We start from the raw sequence: 24,952 nt of genomic DNA on the forward strand, positions 1-24,952 counted from the left end.
TATCGTGAAGGTATTGGTATTCAATGAATACCAGTAATAGAACCCTTTTAAAAAACAATGAAGTGGACCAATTTAAATATTATAAAAAAGATGTGTTGCCAACATTTCTTTTAAGAAGGGTACAAAAAATGAATCCAGAAGCTAATGGGATTTTCTCACCTAGTGATTAGTTTTTAAAGGTGAGTTTTTATCATATACTTCAGCCCATAACTTATGATATATGAAGTAACATTCGCTCTCCCAAAAGAAAGGGTTGGATATTTTCTCCCACTAGACACACAACACACATATTAGAATTGCGTGGTATATGTTTATTGGTGGCCGACAATGTTTCAATCATTGAGATGCATTAGTACTGTTTCTTTATGCTAATGATCAATGCAATGCAGATATTATTTGTTGCAATTTCATTTATGTACAATCTTTCTTTCATTGAGATAATATTTGTTGCAATTTCATTTATGTACAATCTTTCTTTCACATATCAATGCAATGCAGACATTGTTTGTTACCTAACACCCTGCCACCAAATTAATATAAGGTAATAATTGAAACAGAGAAAAAAACTGTACGAAATAGCAATGTATGAGTTTTATATACTATCACTGTATCATTCATTTTAGCTATTGACTCTTAAAAAAAAATAATATAAATGAACCATAAATAATGTATTGATTATATATAAACATTTATACCGACTATACATACATATTACATTCTAATTGGAAGTAAAATGAAGAAAATGATTTCCGATTCAGATAGCCAGGTTGGCTGGGTAACAGTGGTAGGGGCTAGACAACGTGGCCATATCCTAGGAAGTGTGGTAATCCATGTTGTGGGCTGTGTTGAAAATGAAATGAAAGAAGAGAGTTATAATTGAAGTCAGGAATTCAACATCAAAGTGTTTTGAACGACAAATAATGTAAGACCATTGGTCCCCAACACTACTCTTGTTTCTTGGATTATTTGAGGTTGTAAGAAAATTACATATACTAACTTGTAAGCATATGCTAACTCTTGTTGAATGTTTATTACCACTGTTATTTATCAATTCACATCGTTTGTGTGGTAGACATAGTTATTAAGTTGGGCTTATACTGATTGGTTTGACTAGTATGATTGAAAACCAAATACTTGATCGGTCTGAACTAGTGCACTAAAATCGATATGAACCAGTTCGACTTAATCATTGTGAGCATAAAATCGGTGAATCAACTGTTTGGAATGGTTCGACTAGGTTGTCTATATCAACTTTAAAATAATGTCAAAATGACATGGTTTTTAGAGAAAAATTGGTTCTTTCATGGTTGTTGCTCTTGTGCTATGCTATAGGTGGTCGGATGAGAAAGGTGGTAATACCTTCGCAAAAGGAATATCGTGAAGGTATTGGTATTCAATGAATACCAGTAATAGAACCCTTTTAAAAAACAATGAAGTGGACCAATTTAAATATTATAAAAAAGATGTGTTGCCAACATTTCTTTTAAGAAGGGTACAAAAAATGAATCCAGAAGCTAATGGGATTTTCTCACCTAGTGATTAGTTTTTAAAGGTGAGTTTTTATCATATACTTCAGCCCAAACAAATTCCGAAACATATTACTAGGACCATTCCTTTTTTCGGGCTGAAGTTCATAGTAAGGTGGGTGCTAAAAATAGATCTGATTTTATTGACCTCTTAGTCCGAATATATATTTAGAATGGTGTTACCCTTTTCTTACATAGTTAAACACCTTATTTTCAAGAATAATGAAAATATGATAATTTGCTGAAATCTCAATGAAATTATTTTATTCATGAGTATGTTAGCATAGAGGGTAATACATTTTATGGTACATAACTACACTAATAAGATCATTGAGGGGAAAAGTAAGAAAAAGGTTAGAAGCACAATAAAGGTGAGTAGGCTATAGCTCCTCCCTTATTTTCACGTGATTTCTAACCTATGCACTCAGACACCCTTTTCTCACGTACTCCTTGCTTTCCTCTTCATCCCATTCTGGTCTTTATTGTAAATTTCAAATTTATACTTATTTTCTCAACACAAGAAACATGACACACATAAAACCTGTTCATCCTAAAGTTCTTCTGACTCAGGTTTCTTCAACAATGGCCAACATCAAACACTTATATTATATCTTCCTATTCCTCCTCTCAAATTCATATCTCTCACTATCAACCCCACTCGACGCCGAAGCCTTACTTGCATTCAAATTAAAAGCTGATCTAAACAACAAACTCCAATATAATTCCTCTCTCACATTTTGCCACTGGCAAGGTGTACAATGCAACCATCACAAAATAACACGTCTTCTTCTACAACACTTAGATCTCGCTGGTGTTTTCGCACCAAACACGTTATCACGTCTTGATCAACTTCGAGTACTTAGTTTACATAATAACTCTCTCACTGGACCAATACCTGATCTTACTTCTCTCTATAATCTTAAATCACTCTTTCTTCATAATAACCGTTTCATTGGTTCACTTCCTCCTTCACTTTTCTCTCTTCACAGGCTTCGAACTCTTGATTTCTCTCATAATAACCTTTCTGGACCGATCTCGACTCGGTTCATTAACTTAGACCGACTCATCTACCTTCGACTCAGTTATAACAACTTCAACGGAACCGTTCCACCTCTTAACCAGTCTTCTCTCAAAACCTTCGACGTTTCCGGTAACAACCTTACCGGCGCTATTCCGGTAACCCCTACATTGTTCCGGTTTGAACCTTCTTCGTTCTCTTCTAACCCAGGCCTCTGCGGCGAGATCATCCATAAAGAATGCCACCCTACCGTACCTTTCTTCGGTAACAGAACGTCAGCGTCGCCGCCGGAGGCGGCGACGCGGAGCCACAGCGCGCAACTGCATGGTAGCGTTAACGGTTTAATCCGGCAGCCATACTCTAAAAAGCACAACCGGAAAGCATTGATCATCGGATTCTCTATCGGAATATTCGTTCTGATGGTTTCGCTATTTATCTTCGCCGTGACCGTTAAGAAAAACAGGAAGAAGAGGCGAAGTTCGGATGATTTGAGTTCCGATGCGGTGGCGACAGCGGAAGCAGCGGCGGTGATGCAAATGGAGCAAGAGAGGGAGTTAGAGGAGAAAATAAAGAGAGTGGAAGTAGCGAAAAGCGGGAACTTAGTATTCTGTGCGGGTGAGGTGCAGGTTTATACGGTAGAACAGTTAATGAAGGGTTCAGCGGAGCTATTAGGGAGGGGTAGTTTAGGAACAACGTATAAGGCAGTATTGGATAACCGTTTGATCGTGACCGTTAAAAGGCTTGATGCAGTGAAGATGGGTGCACATGCAAATAAACAAGTGTTCCAGCGTCACATGGAATCGGTTGGAGGGCTTCGGCATCCGAATTTGGTTCCACTTAGGGCTTATTTTCAGGCAAAGGAAGAAAGGTTAATTATCTATGATTATCAGCCTAATGGAAGTCTCTTCTCACTTATTCATGGTAACTATTCTTTCCTTTTCATTTAGTTTAGTTAACAAATGGACCCGACGGAGATTTTGAGATTCGTCGAAATTATTAGGGCTTAAAAAGCATGTAAGGAGAGTCCAACACAAAAGACTAGCATATCCTTATTATAACCGTTGTTTAAAACATTGATAATGGTTAAGATTATAATTACCCGATGTTTGGTGCCTAGAAATTCTCTTTCTGCATGTGATATTGTTAGATTTGATAACATTTGATATTTTGAAGCAGGATAGAGAATCTTGCTGCTTATCAGTGACTAGCGAGGACTAGTGAATACCTAGGAATTGGTGTAGAATTTGTTTATTATTTTAAGATAAGATAGTGAACTATGCAAAAACATGACTCTGTCTAGTCTTTATTGAATTGTCTGGTCCTTGTCGTTTATATAGCTGTTTTCTAGCACCTGTTTTTTTGCTCATCCTTTTCCCATCCAATCTAAACCGTTTGATGCCATTACTTGATGAACAATATTTATAGCACTAGCAAATAGCAATGGTGTTTTATTATGACATCATCTTTGGACTTTAGTCATTGCCAATTTGGGTCTGGAATAGCTGGTAATTACATTTCCATACGCCCCTGATTTTGAATCTGATAGAGAGAGATTGCTATAATAATAGTACCAGCATCGACAGATAGATAAGCCATTAAAATCTGAGTACTGATTGAGGAGCTTTTAAGTAGAATCTGCTGCACTGCACGTTTTTGGCAGGGTGCAGGAGGTGGATCCCAGTGTGCTTTGTTGATTATAGATTTGCTCATGCCATGAATATTTACTCTTGTCCTCTTCAGTCCCTACCATCTCTAGTTGATGTGCTACTGTTATTGCATTCCTTTATGAGTAATGAGTGTATATTGTAAAGGAAGATTGATTAAGCGAGACTAGATCTTAGATTTTTAGAAGGACACCACTGCATTGAACATTATTAGTAGTGTAAAGTTTTTTTTATAGATAATCATGCACTATCATATATTTGGCTTGTGAGTTGTGAGTGAGTTATTTTAAGGCAAATATCTTTAATAGTGCAGCACAGTGTGAAGAACTTTTATGATGCATCCATATAAATTAAATCCTATTCCTAAATATTTTTGTGTTTTCTATATCTATTTCCTATCTAGCCGGTCCTATCTAAGGGTGTGTCATCTTCTATTAATGTCCTTTAAATTTTGTAATCCGGTCCCCACTTAAATGGATGGTACATACCCAGTCCCATGTCATAGTGTCATGCATGTATAATTAACTAGTGGAAAACCAATATCCCTAGGTAAAGATATTTCTCCACTAAAGTAGCATTACAATTTTTATCTTTCTATTTCTAATTGCTCTAAGAAGATAACACTCAATATTATCCGGTAAAGATGAAATTCAAAGTCTTTCTAGTCTCTTATTAGTCTATTATCACACTATGATGGATATCAACTCTCTCACTTACCCTATATTGCTCTTTACTTGCTTGTCAAGTTGTCATCTCTTCCTCACAAATTCCATTTATATAGCGAAGATGAGGAAGAATTCTCTATAATGAGATAGTGAAAAATTAACTTCTATCATATTTTCAAGACACATTGAAAATGCTACTTCAACTTTTTAGATTGAACTTCATAGCCTTGAAGTGTCAATGAATAATCGTAAGACTTTTCAAAAGTCATCATTGAATGTATGGACCATCTATCAAAGTTTAAGGTCATATGTTCATATTCTATTGATCAGAAATCAAGGTTCAATGGTCATATTCTCCTATATCAATTAAGGAGAGATTCCCAACATTAACTTATATAATAGTAAAGATGATCTTTGTTAACTCCTAATTTGGTGAACCAGGTTCCAAATCAAGCAGGGCAAGGCCATTGCACTGGACATCATGCCTAAAAATAGCAGAGGACGTAGCACAAGGGCTGTCCTACATCCACCAAGCATGGAGACTGGTCCATGGCAATCTAAAGTCCTCAAATGTTCTTCTTGGACCTGATTTTGAGGCATGCATCACAGACTACTGCCTCACAGTATTGGCCAACCCATCCAGCTTTAGTGAAGATGTTGATTCTGCAGCCTATAGAGCTCCAGAAACTCGCAACCCAAATCACCAGCAAACCCCGAAATCGGATGTTTATTCTTATGGCATTTTGTTGCTAGAGATTCTAACTGGAAAATCTCCTTCTGAGATACCATTCTTGGTTCCTGGTGATATGTTAAGTTGGGTAAGGTCCATCAGGGATGACAATGGGGGTGAAGATAACAGAATGGAAATGCTTCTTCAGGTTGCTACAACTTGTAGCTTGGTCTCTCCTGAGCAGAGACCGACTATGTGGCAGGTCTTGAAGATGTTGCAGGAAATCAAAGAGATTGTATTATTGGAAGATAGTGACTTGGATCTACTCACTAATGTCATGCCCTAATTTTTCTTCTTCTTTTTTGTTTAATTATGTTATTATAAATGATGGACAGAAAGACAAGTAACTGCATTAGTTAGTTGGGAACAAAAAATTAAGAAAGAAATCCAAAAATTATACCTTATTGTATTCCCTTACTTTACTATCTTGCTATTAACTAGACTCTTGGTAGCATGTGGGGTGCACATGTTGTAGTCTGAGAATTTTCTATGTAAAGGTTGGATGAGACTTTACTAAATGGGCCATGTTGTAGTCTGAGTTTGACGTCTCTAACGAACGTTCATTTGAAATTGTTTCTTCATAAGATAAAATTGTTCTTACATATAAGCTTCCTCACAAGATGGGGGAAGATATTTGGGATGAGATTTAAAAGATGGGATATATTAAAATTGAATCCCACAGACTAATAATACCCAGTGTTTCTTGGTAAGGTCCAACACATCTTTTCCAGAGTAACAGTTCTTGATTAATGTGCATTAAGGTTTCGATATACTAATATGGATATATTCTAACTTTCTCACTCTACAACTATATTTTTAGGAGAAAAAAGATTCTGATATTCGTGATACATACTAAATTTCTAAATTATCAAGAGTGCCTAAATACACATTTACAAAATAAATATTGTAGAATCTCTTTCAATATAATAATAGCTAACGTTCTTTACACAAAAAAGCACAGGAGAATTTATAAACAAAAAAACACTAAAGAATATTTTCCTTCTGCTACACGACACAAATGCTAATGCGTATATAATCAACAAAAATCAACTTGTTTAAACACAACAAGACCATAAAAACTTAAAATAAGGATTAAATGACCCTAAATACACATTTCCAAAACTCGACAAAAGAATCTTCCCTTTGTTTCTTCTAGTGTTGGTATGAACATACAACTATTTCCCAAGATTATTTATCTGGCCACAGTGCATTCACTATAATGTTATTTGGTCAGCTGTTGACATCATTAAAATGCTACACCCCTCACAAGTTGGCTCCATATGCAGTAATTATGGCTAAATTTCCAAAACCTGGACAACATTTTCCAATGCCGTAGGTATATTTTTTTCACCAACCAATTACATTTCACTGCAAAAAAGAAACGAGAAATGTCAGGTTAGTGCATCTTTATTTACAAAAAAAATAAAAATAAAGTGTTTGGATAGTTATGTGATTGGGCTGTATATAATTCAAATTTTAGCATAAAATTATATGCAAATGAGAAAGATAAAGGGTGGATATATATTCTTCGTTCAGAAGAAGGATATTGGCTAAGAAGTATGTATCATTCTGAAAGAAGGCGATATGCTTGCCAGTGTTTTGCAAGAAAATGTTAAAAGAATGAAATAAGTGAAAGGTTATTACCTGGCACCTAGTGTTCTGTTATTTCCAATTCCTTGTCTGTCTAGGATAATTCTTGTGGGTCAAAAAATACTGAGCCACATCACCTGTGCTTTATCATGACAATATCACCTTCTAGGTAGCAAAGCCTGTGAACGTGGCCTTGTTTTCATGATTGTTTCATCGCTGTGTCGAATCAATTCCGAAAGTCTCCATGGCTTCTGCCACTTCCACTTGAACTGTAGTAGCCACTGGTGATGACTTCTTTTCCACTTCCATAGCTTGCCAGAAGCTTGTCCCACAGCAGCTAGTTTTTTCATTGAAAGCTGCCCAATGGGTACCATCTGCATCAACTGCTAATCTCACATCCATAGCCCAATGAAAGAGATACCAGTTTCATATACATGAAGAATAAATTACCTGACTTTTCTGATTCGTAAATGCTGCTGATTCCCTCACTAAGCCATTAGCAACCCCGGGCATAAACTTTAGCTGTTTTGGTGTTGGCATAGGCATCGGAGATGAGGGACCCTTCATGTCTTCAGCATAGTGTTTCAATGAATTTGGAGAGTTTCCCTGTGAAGGACGAGCTTAGATAAATTGACTACTAGCAAAGGAAGCAATACATCGATGACAATTACTACATTTTACAAACATAGAAGAGTGCTGAGCAAAAGTTTGTTACAACAGTATAAACTATCAGCTGCAAGGCATATTATGACAATAATTGACAAAAACCTAACTGAAAGGGGCAGTCATGACACAGTGAGAAATTAGAAAGCTCCCTTGTACAACTAAGTACCGGAAACCTTAATACCACACTATATATAGGTAAAACCTTCTACTTCTACAACTTCATTTATCAAAAATGCTCAAAACGACTCTGATTCAGGCAGCAGTAGCATCAAGACAACATAAGCTTAAAGATAGATCAATCTCATTGTTTTTTGTTTATTTTGATTATGGTGACGACTCATTGATTCTGCTAGTTCAGGACTTTACTGGATCCTTATTATTCAAGGTTATTAGGAATAATATACACTGTTACTATTTTTTTATAATATAGTAGGTTGTTACTTTGTTTATTTATATCTGTTTTAGGAGTATTCTAATAATTTTTCTAGGGCTAGGTAGTCAAGGATTTCTAGTACGCTTGGTTGAGTTGAAAACGAGCAGGTGGAAGATAAATAGGCATAAGATTTAGAAATTAAAATAACTTCACACTTGTTAGGTTAATGGGGAGAGGCTGGTGGGAGAATGTAGCTCATTTGACTCTAGGCTAATGTTTTTTGGTCTGTCCTTGTCATCAAGAGTAAAGATGAGTTAAGTTTTTATATATGATGTGCAAGAACCTTGGGTACCAGGCCTAGGTCAATTTCTTCCACTCCTACAAGCCTAATTCCTTTTTCTTGAACTTTATCAAGTGTCTAGATCAGATTCTTTGCCAGACAGCACTACAATTATTTATCTATCTATTTTAAAACCCGAGTCAATTTTTACTCGAATGTACTCTAAATCATAAAATTCCAAATCCAACTTCTTACAGAAGCTGGTGTAGCCAATGCAGTTGCAACAGCTTGCTCTCTCACTTTTAGCTCCTTCTCAACTTCCTTTCTCTTCATCTCACTTTGTCGTAATAGACCGACAAGTTCTTTGATTTGATCTTTCATTTCCCTGATCTCTGTGTCCTTCTCCCAGAGCTGGCACCTATTAACGTAGGAGCTAAAACATCAAATTTCAACAGTATATATAGCAGATGAGAAAGGAAATGTTTAGTTCAAAGAAAGCACCTAGCATCTGCAACAGAATTAAACATATACTGAAGCAAATTCTTCGCTTCTCCCATTGAGCGCAACTGATTCCAGCGTCCACGACTAGTGATGGCCCGTTCTCGTTCTTCTGCCTCAGAAAGTTGAGAAGCCATTGCCACAAGTGAATTAGATGATATGATCAGCATGTTCTCAAGTGAAGCTATTCTGGCCATTCTTGCATGTGGTGACATGTATGATGCTCTGAGAAAGACAGTTGTTAAATGCAACCAGGAAGACAGACTTTATCCTTTTGTATATTCAATGTGTGCTTTATTAATTATGATACAATACTTTTGAAAAGTGAAGAGGTAGGAATTAGCAAATTAAATTAGATTTAGAACCCTAAAAAATACCTAGTAAATCCATTCTTTCCTCTCGGAGGACTGAGACCCTTAGCAGTAAACTCGTTCACTTGCTTCAGCATGGCTAACTCCTCTGCAAGGGCAGCTCGCCTAAAAATTTAATTATGAAGTTAAAGGCTACACTTCAGATAGTATTCATCAACTATGATAATCACCAAACACGTGTTACATACACTTGGCTCTGCTTCTCATACTCAAAACGAACTTCTTGCTCTTTTATCATGACTTCTAGCTCATGATCAAGCCACCGTTGTAAGGACTTCTCATTGCTCTAAAGATGAAACTCAAACTTATTGGCGACCACATAGATAGAAAAGGAAACTAAGAAGAGGAGGGAGAGTCCAATACCTGCCCATTTGTTCCACTTCCATTCATCGTAACTGGAAAATGAAATAGGATTAGAATATTAAATAAAATAGAAGAGTTCATGCAATAATACCCCCATGTTATGCACAAATGACAGTCTCTCGTCTATTCAATGCATTTCAAAAGAACATCCATTTCAAATTCTCTGCTAAATAAACTATAACCTGATTTTTCAAAGCCTCATAGATGAGAAAATACAAATTACTTCAAAAGAGCATCAATTTCAGAGCGCCTCTGAACAAGCTGAAGCCCCAAAAGCTTACAATGATTGTTGTCCACTAAAGCCAAATCATACCTAAAGTGTCTCGGATGGAGGTTTTGCGAGCTTCTAGCAAATCCTTTAACCTCTTGGTGGCCATAGCAGCTTCTTCAGTTTTCCTCTGAAGGACCTGAAAGATATAAATATATTTACTTAATGTAAGCAGTAACTCATGCACCAGTCATGATAACCACAACAGTTAACAAAAAACAGCAATTGTGGGCTCTTGCAACCTGTACTTTTTTTCCTATTAAGAATTATGCATGATGAATGGAACAAAAATGTCTATTTGAATTGGCTTATTAAAATAAAATAAAATAAAATAAAATAATTTAACTTAGAGATTATTACTAATTTGACTTAAACAATTTCTTAAGGTCAAATTTCAAATAAAGTGAGCATATTGCTTTAGAGTAAGCGTACTTTAAATATTTTGCAGGACAGGAAGAGTATCTCTTAAGCGAAAATCAAATAATAGAGGCTAAAGTGTTGGTTAGTCAGGGAGAGCCAAAAAAGACTTGGGAAATCTTCATCAGTAGGCATAAGTGAGAAACCATAGTTGTAAGTCATTGTCTGATACCACATCTTAACCCAAAATCTTAAGGTGATGAGTCTATGGGTCTTCCCACTCATACAGTCCTCACATATGACATCAACATAGCTCAACTTCATATGACTTGTGGTTCTATTTTTAGGTTTTTAGACAGTACAAAGCAGCCATCCAACAGCTTGGAAATACTTACCATTTTCTGACGCTGATTTAAAGCTTGTAGCTTATGCCTTTCATACTCATTTCTTCTTCCCTCCTTCTTTAACTGCTTTTGCAAACATATACTTAATACAAGGTGATTGAGCATAAATGCAATGCAGGCATGTTAATGTTTAAAAACTTCAGAATTAGGAGAAATCACAAGCAAAAAGCGCAATAACAGTAAATGCAAGTAAAAAAGTAGCATGGCTACCCCACATTATTAATTTGATTTTTGCAAGCTTTGTAGTAACCAGGGCTCAAACTTTGAATGAAGTTTATTAGTTTGCAAAGAAGCATTCATCAGATTAAAAAGCAATTATTTCATTTTGGGAAAGACATTAATTGGTGAACTTTCATCACATTAAGATACTGTTGAAAAGTAGCATGAAGAATTAAATGAAATGAAAAAAGTGGAAACTTGATCAGCATGTTCTCAAGTGAAGCTATTCTGGCCATTCTTGCATGTGGTGACATGTATGATGCTCTGAGAAAGACAGTTGTTAAATGCAACCAGGAAGACAGACTTTATCCTTTTGTATATTCAATGTGTGCTTTATTAATTATGATACAATACTTTTGAAAAGTGAAGAGGTAGGAATTAGCAAATTAAATTAGATTTAGAACCCTAAAAAATACCTAGTAAATCCATTCTTTCCTCTCGGAGGACTGAGACCCTTAGCAGTAAACTCGTTCACTTGCTTCAGCATGGCTAACTCCTCTGCAAGGGCAGCTCGCCTAAAAATTTAATTATGAAGTTAAAGGCTACACTTCAGATAGTATTCATCAACTATGATAATCACCAAACACGTGTTACATACACTTGGCTCTGCTTCTCATACTCAAAACGAACTTCTTGCTCTTTTATCATGACTTCTAGCTCATGATCAAGCCACCGTTGTAAGGACTTCTCATTGCTCTAAAGATGAAACTCAAACTTATTGGCGACCACATAGATAGAAAAGGAAACTAAGAAGAGGAGGGAGAGTCCAATACCTGCCCATTTGTTCCACTTCCATTCATCGTAACTGGAAAATGAAATAGGATTAGAATATTAAATAAAATAGAAGAGTTCATGCAATAATACCCCCATGTTATGCACAAATGACAGTCTCTCGTCTATTCAATGCATTTCAAAAGAACATCCATTTCAAATTCTCTGCTAAATAAACTATAACCTGATTTTTCAAAGCCTCATAGATGAGAAAATACAAATTACTTCAAAAGAGCATCAATTTCAGAGCGCCTCTGAACAAGCTGAAGCCCCAAAAGCTTACAATGATTGTTGTCCACTAAAGCCAAATCATACCTAAAGTGTCTCGGATGGAGGTTTTGCGAGCTTCTAGCAAATCCTTTAACCTCTTGGTGGCCATAGCAGCTTCTTCAGTTTTCCTCTGAAGGACCTGAAAGATATAAATATATTTACTTAATGTAAGCAGTAACTCATGCACCAGTCATGATAACCACAACAGTTAACAAAAAACAGCAATTGTGGGCTCTTGCAACCTGTACTTTTTTTCCTATTAAGAATTATGCATGATGAATGGAACAAAAATGTCTATTTGAATTGGCTTATTAAAATAAAATAAAATAAAATAAAATAATTTAACTTAGAGATTATTACTAATTTGACTTAAACAATTTCTTAAGGTCAAATTTCAAATAAAGTGAGCATATTGCTTTAGAGTAAGCGTACTTTAAATATTTTGCAGGACAGGAAGAGTATCTCTTAAGCGAAAATCAAATAATAGAGGCTAAAGTGTTGGTTAGTCAGGGAGAGCCAAAAAAGACTTGGGAAATCTTCATCAGTAGGCATAAGTGAGAAACCATAGTTGTAAGTCATTGTCTGATACCACATCTTAACCCAAAATCTTAAGGTGATGAGTCTATGGGTCTTCCCACTCATACAGTCCTCACATATGACATCAACATAGCTCAACTTCATATGACTTGTGGTTCTATTTTTAGGTTTTTAGACAGTACAAAGCAGCCATCCAACAGCTTGGAAATACTTACCATTTTCTGACGCTGATTTAAAGCTTGTAGCTTATGCCTTTCATACTCATTTCTTCTTCCCTCCTTCTTTAACTGCTTTTGCAAACATATACTTAATACAAGGTGATTGAGCATAAATGCAATGCAGGCATGTTAATGTTTAAAAACTTCAGAATTAGGAGAAATCACAAGCAAAAAGCGCAATAACAGTAAATGCAAGTAAAAAAGTAGCATGGCTACCCCACATTATTAATTTGATTTTTGCAAGCTTTGTAGTAACCAGGGCTCAAACTTTGAATGAAGTTTATTAGTTTGCAAAGAAGCATTCATCAGATTAAAAAGCAATTATTTCATTTTGGGAAAGACATTAATTGGTGAACTTTCATCACATTAAGATACTGTTGAAAAGTAGCATGAAGAATTAAATGAAATGAAAAAAGTGGAAACTTGACATACTTGCAGCAGCTCTTTCTCTCTAGAAGCCTTCCACTGCCGAAATTGTTCTGCCTCTTGTTTTATCCTTTGTTGCAATTGAACCTGCAACATTATTCAGGATATAACAGAGAGTGAGATATTAACTTATTACAACTATGAATTTGAGAAATACAATAGCTAACCTTTTGAGCCTTTATAGATTGTATTTCATCTTGCAGTCTTTTTGCTGCTTCGTCACTTTTTTGCTTTTGCTTCATAAGCTGGACCTGGCTCTCTTGTTTCCTCTTCAAATCCATAATCTATCATGCAGGAATTTTGATTCTATTTAAATTTTTCGCAATTGAGAATACCGTTCTCCTTAAATTTTACAAATGTAAAATTAAAATTAAATAATGGAAACTAGCTCATTTACCTGTGCTTCAAGTGCTTTCAATTTATGGGCATGGATATCCTCTAATTTCTGTGTTTGTCCATCAGAATTGGCAGCAAGGTTTTCAACTTCAGCCAAAAGACAATCTCTCTCTCGCTGAATACAAAATCAGGTGCATATATCAATATCAATTTTTCAGTAGGATCATAATAAATATGAATAACTCCTATTCAACCTGCACAACTCTCTTTTCATCCTCCAATTCCATGATCTTCCTTCCAAAGTGCTGCTTGAGTACTTCAGCGTCAGATGCTCCGAAAAGCTTCATCTCAGACTGTACAGACGTTAATCCCAATATGTATATTAATAAAATATGAGAGAAGAAACTATGGAGGAGGACATTTTGAAAGTGAAATATAAGTTATTTATAATTCCCAATTAATATAAAGAGGAAAAAAAACTCTGCTGATTTAAAAAAAATGTTTTTATTTTGGTATCTTTCTAATGATCAAATTCACATGTGATGAATAATCTGCTAAGTTTCAGTAGCATAACAACCTTAGTAAGCTATCTGCAAACTATATAAAGGAAATGCCCTCACATAAAACACAATCATTTACTAAGCAAAAGAAGGCCCCATTCAAGCATCAAAAACAAATTTCTTACCATAAGGCTAATGAAATTATAGAATGTTAACCATGGTTGCGTTGATTAAAATGTATTTTTGCTAGTTGCATAATGGGTCATGAATGTGTCTAATTATACATAATGCACTGTAACAACCTCTTTCTGCTCCAAGCGCTTATTCAACTCATGCAATTCTTTGTCCATGCTATTTTGCAGAAGTGTGTGCTCCCACTCTTTTGCCACTTCTTCAATTTCCTTTGAATCGCCTGCTATAATAGACAATTGGTACCCTGAATCATTGTAGTTCTAATCACACCTCATTACATAGTTGCAATGAAAGGGATAGAAAAAAGACAGCTTTGAGCAAGTACATTTCAGAACTGGTTTTAATAACATATTAAATCCAAGCTGAAGAAGAGGCTTACCTGCAGTTTCATTCATTGGATAATCAGGCCCTATGATGGGTAAGCTCCTCCTAAGTCCATCAATCTTTGCAATGCATATGCTGCCATCCTGAAAACAAAGGTCTGAAGTTACAGGCATAACCTACGCAGCCAATATCCTGAACTCAATTTAATAAGTGCAATGGAAATACCAAGATAAGATTCAAGCACAAATATAGACATGGAAGCAGTATCTGAAAAAAATGTTGAGACAGAAGAGTATCTGCCGAAAATAAAAGGCATACATGAGCATCTTTTTCACATTGTTCGACAACAGAGCACCTACTGCGGTACTCATGAAGTTCACGGCAAAGATTTTCATTAGCAGCTTCAAGCCAAGCAATCCTTTCCTTAAGGACCTACATGAATCAGTTATAAGATTATTATAAATTTACAATATGAATACAAACTATTTAAATGTATGTTATTAATTAAATAAATTATATTAGAATTGTCTAAAACACAGGGGACCAGCCCAGCTAAGGCTAGGATCCTTTTCTTTTAAATAACCAACACAATGATGAGTATAGATTGGTGTACAACCATCCACCATAAATCTAAACCACTTAATTTACCACTAAACTATGTAGAAAAATGTTAAAGCATTCATGATTTCAGTGATGATTCAAGAACAGAAACCAGCTACCTGAACTTCCACAGAAGAACCACCAGCACGAGCACAAAGTTCTGCCTGCAAATACTCTACCTGTTGTCGCATTTTTAGCATCTCATTGGACATCGGGTCTCTATTGATCTACATAAGGAGAAATAAAAATGATCAATGACAATCATAACAACAAATTATCTCAGTTTTGGCAAATGAAAGATTGGGAACAAAAAGTTTATGCAGGTACTTACCACAGGCTTATTTTGGATATTGCGTGCACGATTTGCATACTTCAGAGTGTTGAGGGTTTCCTCCGCATTAATATCAGCTGGACTTATGCAGGCTGAAATTGAAAAAACATAAATTCAACAACAGCTTGTCTTAAAAAGGCAACTTAACAGGTTATGAAGTAAACTAGAAACCTATACACAGTATTCTAATTCTTGTAATCATTTAGTACAATAGAGAAGTTGCAAGAGCTTAAATCCGCTGAAAAATAAATTACAGAGTAGGTAGAAAAGTTTGAGAATGTGAAATACAAAAACCAAGCTTTTGCATTGCTAAGCCATGTCTTAAATGGTTTCTAACAATTAGTGCCTGCCTGTTGCTTTTGTAATTTACTCATATAGAAAGACCCAGCTTTGTTTATGAACATAAAAATAAAGATCAGAAAGTTAAAAAAATTAGTAATGTCAGCTCTTTGCCAAAAATTAAAGAGACAGAGAAAAAACCAACCTATCATGACAGTTCTGCTGTTACCACCAAGTGAATCCTGCAAATTATTTAAATTTTATCGATGCATAAGGAAAATATTAAGATCAATTAAGACCAAAGAAAGGAAAGTTGAATACAAAATACTTCATGTACATGTTTCCTGCTTATTGTCATTTTTTATTAGCCAAATTTTTCTAGGCAGTTATAGTATTCCAGTTCAGAACAATCAAGAACCAACGCAGGCGAGTTTATATGATACAAAGGGTGTGCTTGTAGTATAACACAACCTGAAAATATAAGAGCTTCTTATGGACTTCTAAGTTGATGAATTTGGGGTACAAAGAGATAGAGGGCTCACTGATTCATCTTTAACAACATGATAGAGAAGAGTTTATTCTACATAAAGGAAGCTGTATATGTAGATATCAAACCTGTAAAAGCCTTGTAAGTTTACTATCCCTATATGGAACATGAAGTCCTTCCTTTCGCTTCTTTTCATCACCAAGTGCACTAATAACATTACCAAGTGCTAAAAGACCTTTGTTAATGTGAACTCCTGTTTGAAACATTAAATTACCAGTGAGCATGTATCGTCAAAAGCATGCTTAAGAAATAAAAGTGAAATACGTCAAACTGACCTTCCTTGAAACGCAGACCATCAGACCCTGTCCTTTTAGCTCGTTCTGATCCAGCAAGATCTACTAAGTGCAACTTGGCACAAAGATAATCTTCATTCATAGTATCATTTAAACTGCTGTCATCGGGAATATTGATCTTCCGCTTTTGCTCTAATGTGATAGTGAAGATGGCATGAGATCGACTAGTTGGAGACATAATAGAAGAATAAGTAATAGCAGACAACTCCACCAGAATAAACTGCAACAGCATTTTTCAAGCACAACTTCTAAATATTGGATTTTGTAGGAAGATTTTTGGTACCAACAACTAAACAATTTGGATAACATGATTTTGTAGCAAGAGGTCCATTATTGCTTAATAATTATTCACTTTAATAACCAGAAATCCAAAACATTTCATAAGGAACTTATTTTAATGGAAATAGTCCAAAGCTCAGTCTCATGTTAAATGCTTAAACTACCAGCAGAGTTTAAAACAAAGAAATTGTAAAGGTAAACTATATACAATTTTGTTGGTTAGTTAGTTATTGATTTCTTATCTCAATTTCATGCAACACGGCTCTTGCTCTAAATCATATCTTGCAATCATGTTATCCAAATTGTTTATAAATCTAAAAATCAGGTTAAAAAATATTTCATGGATAAAAAATGATTTGTGCAGTTCAAATAAGAGAAGAAAAATGCATCATCAACCTGGATTGGTTGTTCATATTTGTGCTCCCAGTTGCTCTGCTCAACGAACCCTGTTCCAGGCAAGCAGCCATTTCCTTCAGTGTTGCAACACTGACTTCAGTAGACCCTGCTAGGGTAATGACACCATTTGACGTCTCACGAATTTGTATTGGTGGTTTCCCAGGAGAGGTCGCTTTTCCTACATGTCCATTAACAGTGTCTTGTTTACTCATGAGGGAGGGATCCAACAAGTCTCTTACTTCCTCTTTAAGAATCTTTTCACAACGAAATGTTATTGTCAGATACTTAACCTTAACGACTTCTCATAGAAGAAATCTACAACTTTCAGATATTAAAGCACAATTTAACTAAAAAAGTCATGCTGCAAGCAACAACAAACTTATCAACGGACCTCAATAAAGGAAACATGCAACTGAAATTCAGTCTGGTGCTTTAATGTCCCAATTTTGTTGAAGAGAACATTCATAACTTGGGGTATTATTCCGGTTTGATAACCATCTTTAAGGCCTGTGCCCATGGTGTATGTTTTCCCAGAACCTGTCTGCAATGGGGTGATTGAGTGAAAGTGTTAAATGCAAAAGGTGATAAGCTGAAGGCATCTAACTTCTGTTTCCTTTAGCAGTTACTATACCTGACCATATGCAAGAACAGTAGCATTATATCCTTGGAACAAGCCATCAACAAGGGGAGCAACACATTCTTCGAACATTGCACATGAAGGAGAACCAGTGCTTCCATAAACATGATCAAATGTAAAGGAATGAGAGCCAATTCGTACCTGTATTAGTGTCACAATTAGCATGCAACTCCCCACCCAAACTTTTAGCTAAATAACAACTACTATGGAGTACTATTGCAGATGTAGGTGTCCATAACCACAAGCAATTTAGAAGCCATGCAAACATGCAAGCAAGTCACATGGAAAAATATACTGATACCAAGTCTATTTCAAAATAAGAGAACCACTACCAGTTCTCAACTGAACAGAAAAAAAATACAGTTAATTCAATGTCTATAAAGAAGAAGAGACTATGACCTGTTATAAAAAAGAAAAGGAAATTAGCTGACAATTCCTGACCAGAAATAGCATTGGAATTTTGACATTATTAGAAAGTGAAAAACATGAAAGGCAAAAAATTTGTGGCAGCAATTCAACCGTATCATGGTCAATTACTCTGCCTTTGCAACCGTCAAAATTAAATAATTCATTTATTTTATAGTATGAAATTTCTTTTGCCTGGTTATAGTTTAAGGATTCAATATATTTAGAAATCAAATTGAGTATAACATTTTCTGATCGGTGAATTATCACCATAGAATCTTATAACGACTTTCTTTTCAGTTCTGAAGTTGAACTGTCCAAAAAAACTCTGCACTATACCAAACAAAAGAGAAATCGCAAAATCGAGTAAATGCCTTCCACATCCCGCATGTTGAAAATTCAACACAAAATAGAAATAGATCAAATATCCTAATTCAGTAAGTGTGATATCATAAAAGTGATTCCAAATTCCAAACTCTATAGTGATAAAAGCCGCATGACGACGCATCTATATCTATAGTTACGCAACCAATTTCCGATCCAGATCTCCGATAGAGTCATAAATTGAAAACAAGATGCCGAAAAATGAAAGAGACATTATTAAGAGTGAACAATAACGCTTTTAAATTTTAACATCGTTAAGAGTGCATTCACCTGAGGCTTGGCAGGAACAACGGTTACACAATCTTTGCAACCTAGAAGCTTCTCGTCGGAGATGAGTGGCCGTACATGCACTGCAACCTTCACGCAACAATCTTCACCAGCTTCCATATTGTGGAAGAGAGCGAGAGCGAGAGCGAGAGCGAGAGAGAAGAATCAGAATGAGTGTGTAGAAACGATGAGAGTATATGGAGAAAGATGAGATGAGTGTATATGTTAAACAATGATAGTTGAGAGAGAATGGAGTATAGTTAGAGATTGTGTGAGAATGAAAGAAAAGGGGTAGTTGTGGAAAAAAGAGGGAGTGATAAACGAGCTGGCTTAGCGAGGTAACTGTAAGGACAACAACCACACTATCATTTTCGCTTCACCTTCACTGCATGTTGGCGTGTTTTCAACCTTTTCTCATTCTTTTCCTATTTTGCCCCCTTCTTTCCTTCCTAACGTTAGTAACGTACGTACTAAAAGCTTCTGTTTTCCTTCTCATTTCATTTACTCTTTTGCCCTCCACCTCGTTTCCTTAGTACTTATTACTTCATTCTTTATACTTTTTGCTGATTTGTTTTATTTATTTATAAATTGGATATCAACATTGTATAACTAATAGATAAAGATATGTTATTCCGAATCAATTAAAATATGTCATGTTAATTATATATTCATACTTTACTTTTTTGCTTCATTTTGATTGGTTTTCCGAAAAAGAGTTAATGTCAGAAGTGGGATTTGAACCCACGCTCTCTCACGAGAACCAGAACTTGAGTCTGGCGCCTTAGACCACTCGGCCATCCTGACTTTATTGATTGATTTCACAAAACTACTTTATTTATCTATTACTTGCTAAAACATGATAAAGTATTAGGAGTAGATTTCCAATTCAAATTTCACCTACCCTTATCTCATTATTTTTATATCGCTTTGAAAAGGTGTAAATATATAGTTAGTTTATATCAGTTGATTAAAAAATAATATGCAATTCATTTTTTTATAACAAATTATTACATATCAAAGATGTGACCTAATATGTGAAATGGTACATGTTCAACTAAAAATTAAAAGAAAGAAGAGGGGTGGAGAAAGATGTGCTTGCATCAAGTTTGAGAGAATGGAACAAAAACCTAAAGTGATCTAGTTGGGATGTGGATTTGAGAACAAAGGCATGAAAAGGAATAACACAACGCACAAAGGCACGTGATGTGGAACCAGATTCACCATTATGGGAGGGAGCTTTAATTTGTGTCTTTTAAGGTACACAGTCACAATCATTTATGTCCACATTTTCACAGGTACCATAGTATAGTTGTTCCTCAGTTTTTGTGACTCAAAGTTTGTATATCTACATATACGGAACTTAATGAATTTATTAATTCCGTTTAAGGCTTCTGCCTATTGTTTTTGTTAATGCACTTTCATATTTTAAAATGTGGCCTAAAATTTGTTAAGTCATATACAAAAACATTTAAAAATACAGGATTATATGATGCGATTAGGATTATTTTCGATGGGACACTCACCATAAATTTCAATGGCATTTGCTAATAAAATTAGAATGACTCAGAATTTTCTCAATTAATGGAGAGGTAAATCTTTTATACAACTACTACCACAATTGTGATTTAAACTCAGGAATCAGACCATAACAAGCTAAGTAAGCTAAGTTTAGAAGACTTATCTTAACTTTTTTTAATTCTACACCTATACATAAAAATTGTTAGGCATAGGGAGGGGTGCTAAAAAGGAAAAGGACAAAAGATCCAGATTGAACCGAAAGATAGGAAAAAAAGAAAGCAAAAGCATAAAAAATAAAGAAAGAAGGAAAGATGACATAACATAAGAAATATGAACAATATAATAAAGGGAGCAAAGAGCTTGGATTTTGGGTTAACATAACCTTAGCATTTAGCAGCAATAGCAATGCCATAATGGCAATTAAGGAGAGAAAAGGAAAAAGGAAGAGCCACTCATTGGACAAATCCAGCTAGGTTGAACTTCTCTCACATGGGGCTTATCTTCTATGATATGGTGGAGCCATGCATTAGGGTTCACTCTTGTTCATATTTTTGTGTTATGCATGGCTTCACTCCATACCCATCCATGTAAACCATAGTACATACATAATTCATACCAAACTCAATATATATAAAAAATCTAAAAACTCAGTTTATAAATACTTAAAAAACAAAATGACTAGAATCAGAAAGAAAAATAATACATATATAAGATTTACAACTATAACAAAAAAAACAGAAAATCTCTTGTACAAGTGGAGCTTAAATCAACAATTTTTAATACAGAAGTAGCTATGAAACGCGTGACATGATCCTGATTATCTATCAAATTAAAGTGTTCGGTTTTGTTGGTGAAACATGGTTAATTAATTTTAATGCGTAATAACAACCAAGCAATTACTGTCACATACTCACATATATGTAAATGTGTATCATACCACTGTACAAGCTCTTCTCGAACCGTATAGACCATTATTTCTGTGAAATTAATTAACTGTCTTTGAGATAAATTAAGTAAGCATGCAAAAGCAATTAAATTCCCCTCAACAAACACGATATCTACTGTGAACGTCTTTGTTTCATTATTTTCCTTTATAGGTAGCAGATCAATGTAAGTATTGTACTGTTACATGACGTTCAGAGACCTGTACTTATATCATCCCTCATTTCGGGAGTCATAAGGTGGTCTGATGAATAAGGTGGTCGTAAGGAATAGAGTGCAGGAGATTGTGGTTTGATGGTGGGGTGTAGGAGGTTGAGGGTAGAGTTTCACCCACAACAAATTACTAACATACTAACAATTGTCGATAAAAAAAAATAGCATCCCTCATTTCATAGTTAATACAGTTCACAACTTCACATGAACGATATGTAAGTTTTGATCAAGGCTCCTAACAAATAATAAAAAATAATGAATGTTTAATTTATTTAATTGATATTTGATGTTTTTATTGTTCCAATACATTATTAGAGGTATATACGTTTATCGAATGCAAGAAACCGGCTTGAAAATTAAGATGTAGCGTTAAAACAGTTCAAAGTTGCTGCATCCGAGCATAGAGTATTACATATCTAAATAAATGTTATCTCTGAGCCAATCAAATAATGTGGAAATTTTTTGTTTGATGGTATATATAAATATATTTGGAGTTATTGAATATATGGGAGCATATTTGTTGATATACAATTTGTGTTACTCCATGTATCATGAGTTTACGATTAGTCAGAAAAATATTTAATAATTAAATTTTAACTTAAATATATTTTTTTGACCAATCACATATGCATAGACATGGAGTGACATAAAATGTGAGACAATAATGTGTACCATGGACTATACTATGCTTAAAGTTGAAAGTCCACATACCATGAGCTTGCTTCCAAATTTATGAAACTCGACCCATATATTAATATTGGGCTTTCGCTTTTTGTAGGAACAAGGGACCATATTGTACATTTTTTAGAGTATTATATCTCATTTTCCTTAGCTAACAAATTGATGAATGTATATATTATATATCTTATCACAGAGATTGGGAACAATATTTTTAGTGGGCCATAAATATACCATTTCATTCCTAGATATCCAAATGTGGTGTGTCAATTCTGGATTAGGGGCATAAATGTAGTTTTGTTAAACAGAAAACATTTGCTGTATTGCTGAGTTTAATTTTAAAGGAATCTAAAGTTACTAGGATCTCTTAAAATTTGTTTGGGAGTTAGATTTTGAAGGGAAATGAAAAACTTAATAGTCATCTCATAAGTGTATATTTTACGACTCTCAAACCTTCTATTTCTTTTCTCTTCCAAAATTCAACTCTCAAACTAATTCTTACTTCAAATAAAACTAGTCTCCTCGTAATGATGTCACAAATCAACATTTTTACGGTTGCTCAATTCATGATATTTTTCTGTTTGCATTGCCTCTATTGGTGTGAAAAAACCATTCTAACTAGGCAATGATTTTGACCATTTTCAATTTATTTATTGTTCTCAATCCAAAACAGAAAGTGACTTCTCCTCTGTCTGCATTTTTTTATTCATATGGTGGTGGAATGCAAGGAAAGCAAACTTGCAGTAAAAGTAATTGTTTTTTTTTCTTCTAGCACTTCTTTGGCTCCTTTAATTATAAGTTATAACTATGAAGCAAATGCTATGGGGAAGGTGGGTGCATAAAACGCCAACCTTAAGCTTCTTCTTAACCTAACTTTTCATTCATTGGATTTTGCCATCCGAACGTTAACTCAGATGCAAACAAAGCAACAACTATGTGGTCCCAATTTAACTGTTTATAATTTGAGCTTCGAGGGACAACTCGTCTTTTTTTTATCACCTCTAGTTATTTAAGGACACTCCTATTTCTAGATAGAACTTTATCAACAAGTTGTTGTCTAGTAGTACGAAGTTCGTTAGATTATCAGAAAAACTAAAAAATTGAGGTTTCGATTCTTATGAATGAAATTTATTGGGAAGGACATTCATGCACTTGGTGTGATATAATTAGTTCCTTACTCATTGGATGAGATCCCTGGCTACAGAAAAAAGTGGACTTTGTGTAGGTTGCGAGTTGTACCTCTGATTCTTCTTAGGTGTGTGAATCTGAATGTCACTTTTTTGTACTACTAAGAGTATCCTTTGAGTAAAGAATAAATATCTGTTGAGGTATGTGGCTGCTCCTCTCAACAAATATCACTTTAGTTGATAAACGTAGTTTTTAGTTAATAATTAGTAAGTTATGTGTATATATCATTGTAATTTTACTGTTAAAATATGCTGCTATACATGTTATTATGACTTTAAGATGAAGTAGCTGGATGTTATTCTCTTAACCAATACCAACATGGTTATAACTTTAAATCACCCGTTTGCTTCTTAGCCAATATATTTTCAATAAGCAGGAGCACAATCACATGGTTGAGGAATTAAAACGTATACAACTCATCATTTCTTTTGAAACATGAGAGTAACTAGGAACTAGAGCTTTTTTTCCTTTATGCTTCGAGTGAGGTTGCAAACTCTATGCTAGCTAGTGCTTTCTTTATTCTCAACCACAATTTTCCCAGTGCTTTTCTACCCATGTCGACCTTTAATTCACATGCTCCTATCAGCTTTACAACACTTAACATTGTTCCTAATCATCACTTTTTTTCTGACAAATCTATCATCTTTATGTTTGCTTTTAATTTGGCCCAGGCAACTCTAACCTTCATTTATCAGAATTATTAATAATACAATTATTAGAACTAGATTGTTTGCGAGTTAGTTTTTAGAGTGAAAGTAAAAGAAAAGAAAGACTTGAAAGTCATCTTATAAGTATATTTTATGGCTTTTAAGTCTTTTTCTTTCCTCCATTGCCCTCGAGTTATCAACTCTTAAACAAACCTAAAGTTCCAAAAGCGCAGTTTTAATGACCATACACGTTCATCAAGCTTAACATATATATGTTCTCATAAAGAAGATATGATTCCCATAACATAGTCATCTAAGCTGGCCGAACCCCTTTCTACACAATAACACAAAGCCAATAGATAATATATAAGAATCTGCACATTTATTTATAACAATTCTAAAGTTGTACTAAGGTGGTATTAATTAATTGATGAAGTATAATAAGATTCTTAAAACAATTACAGAATCCAAAAATATTTTCATACGATCAGAGCATAAGTCCAAATTAAGTATCTTCTCTTCTTGCTGGGGACTGCAATCTAACAAGTAACAAGCATGAAGTTGGAGTTGGAGACACAGCATGTGCTACATCATTGCATTACGGGGATCTGCTGTCCCTAACCATGTCCTCAACCACGTCATTGAGCAATCGTAATGAAGCAATACTGATAAAGTTATGAATATTTAATTTTTTTATAACTGACGTGGCATAATATGATTGGTCTGGGACAGAGTTTGGAATAGAGTTTGAGACAATAGATCTTTGTCTATCATTGGATCGC

At 34.8% G+C, this 24,952-nt stretch overlaps 2 protein-coding genes, 1 long non-coding RNA gene and 1 other non-coding gene across 11 annotated transcripts; 2 read left to right on the forward strand and 2 right to left on the reverse strand.

Moving 5' to 3' along the window:
• On the forward strand, nt 1,965-6,012 carry LOC109343883 (probable inactive receptor kinase At5g67200). The gene is made up of 2 exons (XM_019582386.1): nt 1,965-3,465; nt 5,315-6,012. The coding sequence occupies exons 1-2, from the start codon at nt 2,052-2,054 to the stop codon at nt 5,887-5,889; spliced, it is 1,989 nt and encodes a 662-aa protein (XP_019437931.1). The 5' UTR covers nt 1,965-2,051; the 3' UTR covers nt 5,890-6,012.
• Nucleotides 6,493-19,382, reverse strand: LOC109343884 (kinesin-like protein KIN-4A). Of its 8 annotated transcripts, none has more exons than XM_019582388.1 (27): nt 18,988-19,382; nt 17,923-18,069; nt 17,683-17,832; nt 17,292-17,545; nt 16,599-16,780; nt 16,392-16,516; nt 15,982-16,018; nt 15,498-15,589; nt 15,286-15,393; nt 14,885-14,998; nt 14,622-14,709; nt 14,353-14,486; nt 13,805-13,903; nt 13,612-13,725; nt 13,382-13,498; nt 13,221-13,301; nt 12,786-12,857; nt 12,079-12,172; nt 11,766-11,797; nt 11,591-11,688; nt 11,409-11,507; nt 11,202-11,256; nt 9,014-9,180; nt 8,768-8,930; nt 7,644-7,799; nt 7,248-7,567; nt 6,493-6,971 (listed from the first exon to the last, which is right to left on the reverse strand). In XM_019582388.1, the coding sequence occupies exons 1-26, from the start codon at nt 19,102-19,104 to the stop codon at nt 7,352-7,354; spliced, it is 3,111 nt and encodes a 1,036-aa protein (XP_019437933.1). In that variant the 5' UTR covers nt 19,105-19,382; the 3' UTR covers nt 6,493-6,971; nt 7,248-7,351. The 8 variants fall into 8 exon arrangements, with proteins under 8 accessions (XP_019437933.1, XP_019437938.1, XP_019437936.1 ...); XM_019582393.1 differs by having other exon boundaries at nt 14,353-14,462; nt 18,988-19,104; XM_019582391.1 differs by having other exon boundaries at nt 14,353-14,465; nt 18,988-19,104.
• Nucleotides 6,983-24,373, forward strand: LOC109343886. Its single transcript, XR_002107269.1, has 3 exons — nt 6,983-6,993; nt 9,525-9,527; nt 24,291-24,373. It is a non-coding gene; the product is annotated as an uncharacterized LOC109343886 (long non-coding RNA).
• On the reverse strand, nt 19,705-19,788 carry TRNAL-CAA. The gene has a single exon. It is a non-coding gene; the product is annotated as a tRNA-Leu (tRNA).

This window comes from Lupinus angustifolius, chromosome LG03 (assembly GCF_001865875.1).
Source record: "Lupinus angustifolius cultivar Tanjil chromosome LG03, LupAngTanjil_v1.0, whole genome shotgun sequence".
Classification (NCBI taxonomy): Eukaryota; Viridiplantae; Streptophyta; class Magnoliopsida; order Fabales; family Fabaceae; genus Lupinus; species Lupinus angustifolius.

What these genes read in the sequence shown, in the direction of transcription:
- LOC109343883 (XM_019582386.1), top strand. Translation starts at nt 2,052, where the DNA reads ATGACACACATAAAACCTGTTCATCCTAAAGTTCTTCTGACTCAGGTT. An exon ending in TCTCTTCTCACTTATTCATG is followed by an intron (nt 3,466 to 5,314) that starts GTAACTATTCTT and finishes TTGGTGAACCAG; the next exon opens with GTTCCAAATCAAGCAGGGCA.
- LOC109343884 (XM_019582388.1), bottom strand. Translation starts at nt 19,104, where the DNA reads ATGGAAGCTGGTGAAGATTGTTGCGTGAAGGTTGCAGTGCATGTACGG. An exon ending in ATATCCAAAATAAGCCTGTG is followed by an intron (nt 15,394 to 15,497) that starts GTAAGTACCTGC and finishes CTCCTTATGTAG; the next exon opens with ATCAATAGAGACCCGATGTC. An exon ending in GTTCTTCTGTGGAAGTTCAG is followed by an intron (nt 14,999 to 15,285) that starts GTAGCTGGTTTC and finishes TGATTCATGTAG; the next exon opens with GTCCTTAAGGAAAGGATTGC.